Raw genomic sequence first — 11,889 nt, forward strand, 5'->3', positions numbered from 1 at the left:
CCTGAATGGCTATTTTTTGAGATTCTTTCTTCAGTATATTTCAAATTTGGGGGACATGTGACTTGAACACTCTTAACCGTGAAGCATTTGTAAAAATACATATCATTCACTTCTCACAGAACCATTTTCTTAAAAATAAGAGGCAATATTTAGATTCACATGCATGTTCATAATAAAGCTTTGTTTTAAAACAACTCAAATCCACACCAGCATTATCTTCAGTTTAATATTTTGGCCCCAAACCAAGAATTCAGGTATAACATGTAATTTTCATTGTAATGCATATATTGGCAGGACAAAATATGTATGCAAATAACACTGGGAAATACTGTTCCCTTTACAAGCAATCAAGGAAAAGTAAAGAAAGAAAACCCACAGCACTGTTTGCTCTGGTAAAAATGTGGTTCATTGTGACTGTGTGGAATGAGATTTGTTGAGAACGAGTTCCTTTACAGAGACAAGAAGGAAAGTGTGAGCAACCCAGAAGGGGCCATATTCTTATTTTTATTTCCTTAGTTATAATTTAAATAATCATTCTCCATAATTTCTGTTTCTAGAGCTTTCTTTTTTATCAGCTATCATTAAGGTAAAGGAACTATATTTCACCTTTCAAAAATGGAGTGACAGAATTTAGCCTAAGTGTAAGATATTCTGAGTTGGTAATTACTTTAAGTGATGAGAAAATATGACATATCGAACTTAAAGCATTCATTTTTTGAACATTAAAATAAATGGCAGGCAAATACAGAAAAATAGAAAATCACCAGTTCTCAGTTTTTCTTTTTATCAATTCTTTTGTTTCTCTTCTTCTAGAACATTCTACAAGCATGATGTTGCTCTGATCAAAAGTAACCTCACTACTCAAGTACCATCATAGCTTCAATGTGCATTACCATCATTTCAGTAGATTCACACTCAGATCTTTTCAGTGCCATAAATCATTTAGCCATAAAGTTATTAAACCCTTAGCTCCTGTGGAGAAATCTGGGCAACATTTATACAAGAAATTTACCATTTTAAAATTATCTCATAATTGTGGCAACACTTTTTTAAAGTAACCCTTTGGAAAAATTTTACATGATACCCAAAGGCACTAGTTCACATAGGGGGGTGTGGCTGGAAAAACAAGATAAAGCTATTGTGTCGGTGAGCACAAAAAAGGATATTGAAAGGATAATCGTTAAGCTTTAAAGTTATTTCAAAAATGGCACTTTTCACGTTGGTATAAAATCAAAGTGCTTTAGGATGAACTTTTTATGCATTTTTTTTTAAAGCTGATCTTTAACCCCCTGAAAATAGGGGGTTATAATGAGAACACTGATAGACTCTAAATCATAGTGGCAGTAAGTAGTAGATGTCACTAAAATGCTTTGTGTGTGTCTTTATTTTTTAGTATTTTTAATGTTGATAGACTTGCTTTATCTATCTGTGTATCATTAGTGAGATTTTCTCTTCAATTCTTTACTAGAAAGTTACAGCTCATTTAAAATAGCTGGTAGATACAGAAAGCATAAATATACAGTAAGTTTAAACACTGATTGTACTAAATGCAACAATACAAAGAAGCAAACAGAACACAAATGGTAACACAATAAAACTGTATTACATTTGTGCTTCAAATATTACAATACATTATATACAATAGTCCAAAATAAACATCTCATGCCAAGTGACACAAAAACGAATAGCAAGCAAAAAAATCCAGCAATATGTACATTACTTTTTTCTTTAATAATAAACATTCAACTCTGAACTGGGGCAATTTCACTACATACAGATGCAGTCCGCCTTTTATTCCATATAACCATCCTGCTTCCCTATATCTACGCTATTCAGTCAGCTCCTGTGTCAATTCTTATATACATGTGGAGCAAAAAAGATAAAAGAATGTAGTGCTTTGTATTCGTAATGGGGTGCTGTTGATAGATCAGCGAACCTGGGGTGCATAACCTTCTTTCATTAAACCTTCCTCGTAGTCCGTCTGGCAAAGGATCATGTTATTCTTCAGGAAAAATTTGTCTCCAACACAAAATCTGAAAATATTAAAAAAAAAAAAAAAGAAGAAGTATGTTAAGACTATTTCATTCAGTTCTATAGACTTGAAGATTGGCTTCCTAAAGACAGACTCCCCTGATAATTTCCTAAATCTGAAAGCTTGTCTTAGGGAGTTACCTTCATTACCATAAAAACAGTTAGTTCATTTGATGAAACAGTGCCTACAACATTTGAAACTCCATCTTTAAACAGAAAAACTGTTGAAACTTCAAGCAGAACACCTGGGACACCACAGGTGACTTTCTTTCTTTTTCCCCCTTTCTTTTACCACATTGGGAAGGAAAAAAGAACTGATATATATTTGTACTCATTAAAATAAAACAAAGAATGATAATATTTCTATGTCCTGAGTTATGGAAGATTTCATCATTGTCCATTTATCTACCTAATAAAAAAGTAAAAAGCATTAAAATGAATGAAAGCATTAGAAAATAGCCACTTGTAAAGTTTCCCATTAAAAGCTTCCTTTTACTCTGTTATTAAAATGTGACTAAAATCTAATAATTTGGAGGTGCTCATTCTGAATTGAAAGTTAACGTTAGCATCAGATGGTCATTCTGAGCCATATTCCTTTGTTCATGACCAGTCTACCAACTATGAAACGGTGGATGTCATTTCTTGGAGCCCTTCCAATTAAACCAAAGGGAGTAACCTAAATGATCTGCTTAATATTGATGTGATAAATAAAACTAGTTTCCAGTAGCTAATTATGCATTTTATTTTATAAAGCACTGTTCAATGTGCGAGATTGTAATGTTTTTTAATAAGTGCTCTTTTTGTATAATTTCCCAATGGGTGACACTTTGGACACAATTAAGGTCAGAAATAAATGCTTGTGCTGTTTCCAGTACATTTAACAATAAAGTAACTCTGGGGAGATCTGTATATATATTTAATTGTAACAATTTAACCTTCAAACAGCACTGTTTGGTAGAGTTGACCCAGTAAAACTCCTTGTAATTATACAAGTTGACCTCACTGACCTTTGATAGTGGTCTCTCTTTATCAGATAGTCAATTTTGAATGATGTTCAGACAGAAATCGTAGTGGAGAGATTAAATTGTGTAGTGAAAGCCACTCTTTAATGTTTTGTGAAGTTGAAGGTTTAAATGAGGAGCAGTTGGACTGATTTACATTTGCAAAGATTGGAATGCTAGACAAACAGTGAACCTATTTATTTTCCAACTGGGTAGCTTTGGAAATTTATCCTTAGTCTAGCTAAGTAGATAGAAGGGGAAATAGTGTAATAAAAAAAGTAGATTGAAAGAATTAGCTTTCCTCTTAAAGGAAAATTGGTCTGTTTATTTGTGGAATTTACTTTTTTTCCTAGGATTACTGTCTGCTGATGATGTTGATTGAAAGTACAGACTATGCACTGATCTTGAGATCCTGGAGTTGTTTGTGGTCAAGGCTACTGGGCACAATGAACATTGAAGTTTGGGGCTTTGAGTGTATTTTCTTTTTATTAGTTGCAAACTGTATGCTTTCAATGTCACATTTACAAAGTGGTGTTTGATAAACTGGTTTTTGTAGCTATTCTGATAACTAAGACATGTTGAACAAATGGAAATGCTTCTCCTGTTGCACTGACCTCTGCAGCCAAATTAAGTATTTCTATTGTGTGAGAGCATATAAAACAACACATAGAATATGCTGATTACTATTCAAAACAATCACTTTATATCACATTAAAATTAAATTCAACTAATAAGCTAACCAAATATTACATTGAAAACAAATAGATTCAATGAAATACTCTTGGGTTCCAGCTGTTGTTACTAAAACCAACTAATTGGTTGTCCTAAAAACCAACTAATCTGGTAGTACTCTTTCAGTTTTATTGCTGTCTTAAATTTTGCTTCAATTCTTTTCAAGTCCTCCAATTCTATTAACCATCAAATAAAAACCATGATTTTCTGTCTTGTCATCGTATCATGTCATGTCATGTCATTCTTAACTTTGGAGGCCTTGAAATTTATAACGTTTTTATTTGTAGATGAATAAATTCAAGGTAATTACAGTAAGGTAAGCACAGAAACAAGAGTGGGGATTCTAGCCCCAAGTCCTGTCCTGATCATTTACCTACTACAAGGCCTGGGTACATTTCATGCTTCCCCTGTCTCAGTTCACACTATGACTAAGAGAAGCAGCTGCAACATTGGAACTCAGGGAGGTTTGAATGAAAAGTAAATGAAGGGCAGACAGGTGTGTTGCAATGAGCAGGGTTCAAATCCCAGACTTCCACTTGCAATAATTGAAGATGAAACTTCAGTTTTTCTTGTTAGTAATATCAGTCACATAGGTAACTTTGTAACAAAGAGTAGAAATGAAATATATAGTCTTACCTTGGTGTTTGGAATATAGGTAAAATAGCCACCTTTTATAAAGTACTTACCATGTGCTAATACTAAACGTATATATCCATGATCATATTTATTTCTTACCACCAACCTAGAAAGTAACCATTATTATTGCCTTTAAAAATTTAAAAAAAAAAAAACAAAAAAAAAAAACAAAAAAAAAAAAAAACAAAACCCTAAAGGTTCTCTCTCAGAATTTGAAAAACCTGCCCAAGTTTCCATAGCTAGGGTATATGTGGTAGAGGAAGAAAAATAACCCAGGTCTCCTTGGATTCAAGAACTATGCTTTTAACCAGGAGCAATAAAACATGCAGACTAGAAGTTTCATATGAATATTGAATAGTCAAACAAACTTTTTTTGCATGACTTTAAAGACTCTGCCTACCATTCAATGAGATGTTAGATATCTCACATCTTGCTGTATGGTAGGTAGACAAATTCTCTACACACACACACACACACACACACACACACAGAGAGAGAGAGAGAGAGAGAGAGAGAAATAAAAAATATTTTATTTTACATAAAATATTTTGTTACTAGTATGTTGTCTATTGGAAGAAGTACATTTTATGTGCATTTCAACTTTCACTTAAAGGTTAAGATGAAACAGAACATGGGTGAGGAATGTCATCCTTACACATATAATTCAAAAAAAATAGCCTTGACAGCTGTGGTTAAGAGGAGATTATGACTGGTATGCAATTAAGATGGGCATCCTCCTTAAAAATGTACCATATGGAAACACAAAGAAATTAGAGAAATAGCAATGCAGGTATTAAACATTTAACAAAATAATCTGTAACTGATTTTGTAAGAACAGCTAATTTCCAATGTTATATAACCAGCTCCTTATGAGAGAAAATTTGTAGAAAAAAAATTACTGAAGTGTTGATGGTTGGAGGATACTGTAAATATATTAACAGATCAGGCTAAAACTCCTAAAAATAAATGGATAATCTTCCTTATAATCTAATCCTTAATTGCTTGTGGTATGGTCAATTCAATTAGTTTTGCCCTCATTTAGAAAAAATGAAGAACAAAAAAGATGCCCAATTAGATTATTAAATTACTTAATCATGATGTCCGGAATTAAGAATGGCTTTAATTTCCATATCTTTTAGGGTGATTCTAACTGACTTTGTATGGCCTTAGAGCTTGAGAAGTACAGGAAGTAAGTACAACTAATAAGTCTTCCTCATGAAATATGGACTTAGAATAGTTCTGAGCAGGTTAACAAAAGCCTGTGCTAAGAAGCTTTCATTTATAACACACTTTAAAACAAATGAAATGTTAATCATTTTATTTTCCTAAGATTAGGGATAACCAATTAAAACTAATTTTTATATCCTTAACCCTTTTAAAAGAAGAAGGAATTCAATATGTATTGCCAATATTTCTGCCTTTTTTGGCACCCACAGCTATGAAAAGATGGAGATTTCTGTACTGTACACTTTTCAGTAAAGTGCAAGTTATATATTCATTCCACCACTGCACACTTGTGAACAAATTTACTGTCTTTTTTCCCACTGACAGCCCAGTTGTCATTACAGATCTCATTCCTAGCAATTCTTTCAGTACCATCTCATTCTTAACAATCTTTTCTGTAGTATCTCATTCCTAACAATACTTTCTGTACCAAGAAATGCTACCTATACCCTGAATCCTGCTATAAATTATTCAAAGTCAACCCTACTTTAACTCCACAATATCTATTCACATTTATATGCTCTTAATCAGAAATAAAATACCTCTTTTGAAACAGGTGTGAGTCTACAGGGTGAAACACAACTCTGTAGGCTCAAATCTTGAATTTCCCATTTCCTGACTGTGTTGACCTGGACAAGTTACTGAAATTTTCTCTACGTCACTTTACTTATCTTTAAAGAAAGCTAATAACAGCACCTACCTGTGGGTGGTTTTATAAATTGAATGGAGTAGTTCATATAAACACTAGGAGTACGGACTATGATTTGCACTATACAAGGGTGTACTGTTATTATTTATTAATAATATTCTCTCTAGTAGGAAAGATTACTTGACCTGTTCCCTCACCAGGAATATTTCTCCCTTTTTCTAGCTTCTTAAATTCTAAAAGTTCCTTGCTTTCTATCCCCTCCATCAATATTTCTTGATCTTCTTTCTCAAAGCACTTATTTATTGGAATATCATTTACCCTGGCATTTCAAAATTCTCCATGAATGTGTAACATGTTTCCCAATCCAGAAGCAGTTCTGAGGTAAATGACCATGAATTATACTTCTTTTGAATTCTTTGCAGTACCACTATAAATTGTACTACTAAAAGGTGAGGCAGGGGTCAATAAATGTGGCTTAAGATAGATTTATTTTAGAACACAATAGTTTTAATCACTAATGTATTTTAAATGAATAATTTAAACCTGTATTTATTTTGACTTTCATTCAGTGACCTCCTACCTTCCCAACTGCATTGCCTCCTGGTCCTTGCTCTACCCTCTGCTCCTCCATAACCCTCCCAAACTCCTGATGTTTCTGAGCTGCTTTTCATTTTCGGAACACCTCAAATGCTTTTATACCCCCGTGTCTCATCCTGTTGCACTATCTGCCTGGAAGATCTTTATACCTCTGCTCCCTAGTCCCCACTTCTTCCCCAAACCCCATCAGACACATTGCCTGTCCAAACCAGTTCTAGAGAGCTCTTTCTAAATACTCAGCATATCAGCCCTTAGATACTTCCCCAGACTTCAAGGACAAATCTCTCTTCCCTCAGTGTAAATCTATTTCACATTGGTTACTCTCATCTGTGAGTCTTTGATGTCTCTCTCATAGCTCTGAATAGGTCTAAGAAAGAAGCTGGATGTTATCCACAGAGCCTAGCACAGTGCTTTTACAGTTTCAGTGAAAGAAAAGGAAATTTTATTCATTTCTACATATTTAGGGAGACTTCATTACCAACAAGCACCTTTTTCCCTGTCCTTATAAACCATTATTTACTTTTATTGAATTTTCTTATAAACCATTATTTACTTTTATTTTCTAAGGAGGAACCTCATTCACATTTAAGAAATGAACTTATTATACAGATATTTTTTGTAATTCTGAATGAGATTCAAGTTATCATAAAAATGGCTCAAAATAGACCTCCTTGAGTTTCCTTTTTACATATTTTTAATGCAGGATTTGTGCTTTTAAAAAGATCAAATGATTTGTACAAGGGACAACCAATTCTGAATGGTCATTATTATTATGTTTTTAAACATTTGGAAGTACTTAGGATTGTGATGACATTTTACTTTAAAAGTTAAAATAAAATAATTGAATAAAATTCACAAACATTTATTATTCCATAATTTCAGATGTCAATAAACTTTGCTTAAGGGAAATTGCCTATCAATTACCTATTTACCTCATGTTTTACTTGAAAAGGTGCAATACTGTGGCAATGATTTGACTACTAGAAGCACAGGCTTCTGTGGGATATGGTACTACTGGAAGGATTTTCCAAACTGACTTCAAAGTAAAAGCAGATGCTCCTAGATTGAAAGGCTTCTGTACTCAGGGTAACAAAATTTGTCTGCTTTGCTTGACTGATGAAGATGAGTTGACTTCTTGCATTAGAGAAGTTTGTCTTGTAGGGGCTGAAGTGACAAGACAATAACTAAGTGCTAATTGTGCATAACCAGCACTAAAGATATGCAGTCCCATTATGGCATGTAATAAATGAAGCGAACACAGAAATATATTAGGTACTTTAATAATGATACTAGAATAGTATTTTGCAGCAATAAGAATGTGAACAGTTTTAGAGTCAAAATTTAGGAGTGTTTGTCTTACTTGACTGAGTTCTAGTGAGGAGACAGACTTAATTGTGAATGCAACTTTTTATTTCAATGGTGAAATAAAATTGATATATGATTTATAAATAGCATTAACCACCTACAATTGCTTTGCATCATAATAGAATTTAGGCTGAGTTTAGTACTTGAATGATGTTTTCATTTTCTGTGTAGAATATAGATAAAATAGGTAAGCCTGCCCTAATAGAAAAAAGGATGAAGGGCATAAATAGAAAGTTCCTTAAAAGAAGATACAACAAAAGACCACTAGTAATCAAATGATTGCCAATTAAAAATTATGAGGTGCCATGATTCATCCCTAAAAGTGACAAAATTTTCTTTTTTTAAATAATAATCCTCAATGTTAAAGCCAATATGAGGACATGAATAATTTTGTGCATTTTTGGTGTGAAAATAATTGGTAGAACTCTTCTGAACAGCATGTTAATAACATGTAACGTAAGCCTTTAAATCGTTACATTTTTTTGCTTAACTGTGCTACTGTGAATTTATCCTGACAGATTTGAGCCTATATTAGGGGTGATACTATCAAATTTAGGAAGAAACAACCTATAGAACAGATGATAGAACACTGATTTTATTATTATTTTTCAAGTATTGGGGATTGAACCTATGGGCACTTTATTGCTGAGCTACATCCACAGTCCCTTTTATTTTTTATTTTGAGACAGGATCTCACTAAGTTGTTGAGGTTGGCCTCAAACTTGACATCTTCCTGCCTCAGCTTCCCAAATTGCTGGGATTACAGATGAATGCCACTGTGCTTGGTCTAGAAGACTGATTTAATATGTGAGGCTCTATCTATAAAACTGAACATGAAATAGCTTAAAACATCTTAAAAGAAATTTTAATGACAGGTAAGAAAGTATATAATATAAATTAAATGAGAGGGTCTTAATATCAAACATTAAGCTTTTTTCCTTGTTACTTTTAAAAAACTTCTTAAATATAGATATAATATAAGGGAGACACTATGTATAATTTGCTATATATACATAGAAAAAACATGTGATTGGCTATATACTAAAATATTTCTTTTAGAATAGTGAGATGGGGCAATATTGTTCTCTATTTTATTATATTTTCAAAGTTTTCTCCTATGAATATATAAGCGTTTATAAGTAGAACAGCAGTAAAAGTTACTATTGCATAAAGATTACTGTTAGTGACTGCTATTAGTGAATAGCTGTGGCAAGGAAACAAAGGTGGTCTATGTTTATTAGTAGTACTTTTAAAATGTATACACTTACATGTACACATGCATATAAATGTGTCTGTATGGAGCATGGATGTGTTGTATATTCATATTCATAAAAGAAACAACATGTGCATTCATGAATTTATTTTTGGCTAAATGTCACCTTAAACAGTATTAACCTACGTTCCCTTTAAGCACTTTTAATGAAAAATCAAGATGTAAGATGACTTCTTAAGTTACTCTCTGGGAAATGATGATAGTATCAGGGATACTGGGCCACATTCTAAACATCTACTTTTAGCAAAAGATGTTATATGTCTTGTAGAAAAACCGAGTTCATGGGATATAATATGGTCCATGTAAATTACAAATATAAAATAAATAACTTTTAAAAACCTATTGTGCTCCTGGAACTTAATATAAATGATTTATTTTTTTTAACTCTGCAAGATAGATATTAGTAATATGGGTATAGAAAACAAACTCAGAAAGATCAAGTAACATATGAAGATCACACAGCTAATATATCAGCTAATACATGGGGAGGCTCAAATTTGAATCTAGTTCTTACCATAAAGATCATATTCTTTCCTTGTGCTATTCTATAGAATCTCATAAGCCGACTGTGCATTAAACAGAACTTTTCAGGGCAAATGATAAAAACTGAGAACTTGATGGAACTGATGTGTATCTATAATGCACTGTTTACATGTTCTCACATCCAAACATACTCATTTTATTTTCATTAAAATCCATCAAGTCTAGTGATGTTTTAAAATACTGTATTTTTGATATGTATTTTAAAATATTGTAAAATTCTCTGTATTTATCACATAAAAGAAGTGCCATTAGCACTGGAAATAAAAGTATAACTTTCAATAAGGAGAAATGGGTGTAGCTCATAAAACTTCTGAGTCAAAAGAGTTCTGAAATTGACTAATCAAGCTCCCTTGCATTACAAATGAGAAAACTAAGGTCCTGAGAGGTGTAGTGCTTGGCTTAAGGGCACACAGCCAATTTGTGGCAGATACAAGACTAGAACTTAAGCTTCCAGATTCTCTGGGAAATGTTCTTTCCATTGCTGCTTTGCCAATTCTGCCTCTTCAGTTCTGATAATTGTTTAATTATTTGCTGTATCTGGTCTCACACTTGAAGATATTTGAGGCAACTGAAATAGCACACATAGGACAAGGGTAAAATTGCAAATAAGAAATAGAGAGGGAAATTACAAATATAATAAATAACATGAAAACAAAATGCCTGCTACAAATTTCTGTATGTTTGCCTTGTTGCTAACTTGTTTGCTCATAGAAGCAGCACAAAAAAGCTAAGCTCTTTTAAACTAACTTGTTTAAAGACAGAAAAACGATACACAGAAGAAGAATAAAAAGTCTCAAAGTTAATAGAAACATTTCCATGTCCAGGCACAGGCTATTACACAATACAGTTCTTTCAAAGTCAGTCTGAAGACCTTCCTCCTTGATGCCTTATTTCTGGCACTGAATTAATGTTTGCAGAAAACAAAAATACCGAGATTAATTGCTTTTAGTAAAGTGTACAGATATCATTGCCACCTATTCCAACAAAAACCGGCACAGAGGTGTGCCATTTTTGAGAAGCCAAAAGGAAGTCTCATTACCTCTGGTTACAGAGCTGACAGGCAAAGCAGTCCAGGTGGTAGACATTATCCTTGGCACGCATCACCATCTCAAAGGCAGGAATGAGCTTGCTACAGGCAGCACAGTTTCCTGTTACCCCGAAAAGCCTAAAACAATAAACAGGGTTTTTTTTGTTGTTGTTGTTGTTGTTTTTGTTTTTAACTCAGAGAAATCTGAGACTGTGAATAGAGCATACTAATACATCCATAAAGCTATCAATACACAATGACTTATGAGGTACGCAAGTGAGTTTTATCCTAGGTGTATACATAAATATTCTTCTGTAATACATACTCCATTGACCTCTCTTGATGAAAATCACATCTTGTTTGCAAAGAAAAGGAAACAGCAAATACATTAGGAAGTTTACATAACTGTACAAAAACAGAAGTCAACAGGGGTGAATTCACAGCAAAAACCTACTTGTTGGAGTAAACATAAAAAAGCAATATAACTTTGATCTTAACATTATATAGTCAACACTTTAGTTAGAAAAGAAACCCATTTGAATGACTTGCCATTTTTTTTGACATCTAGATTCTAAGAGGTTTGCTATTATTATTAAAATAACGTTTATGAACAAGCCATTTAAATAGTCAAAAAACCACGGAGGTACTTGCACCTTCTGGCCCTATACCATGGTTATAGCTGTGATTCTGTTATTCAGGTAGCGCATTAAAGTAAATGAGGCTGTAAACTATATATAGCTAGACCAGGAGTTGAAGCATAATATATTGTCAGAACCACTGGAATTGCCTGGGGAAAAAAAAGGTATTCTTT

General features: G+C 33.0%; 1 protein-coding gene across 8 annotated transcripts in view; it reads right to left on the reverse strand.

The window, feature by feature from the left end:
• Window positions 1-200: 200 nt before the first annotated feature.
• The window catches only part of LMO3 (LIM domain only 3), a 58,085-nt gene continuing 46,396 nt past the window's right edge, over window positions 201-11,889 (reverse strand). For all 8 annotated transcript variants that reach the window (XM_079139719.1, XM_079139718.1, XM_079139715.1 and 5 more), the window contains 2 exons: window positions 11,091-11,216; window positions 201-2,033 (listed from right to left, as the gene is read on the reverse strand). In XM_079139719.1, coding sequence (XP_078995845.1) covers window positions 1,928-2,033; window positions 11,091-11,216 — 232 coding nt within the window. In that variant the 3' untranslated portion in view covers window positions 201-1,927. The remainder of the gene's footprint in view (window positions 2,034-11,090; window positions 11,217-11,889) is intronic.

This window comes from Sciurus vulgaris (assembly GCF_902686455.1).
Source record: "Sciurus vulgaris genome assembly, chromosome: 5".
Lineage (NCBI taxonomy): Eukaryota > Metazoa > Chordata > Mammalia > Rodentia > Sciuridae > Sciurus > Sciurus vulgaris.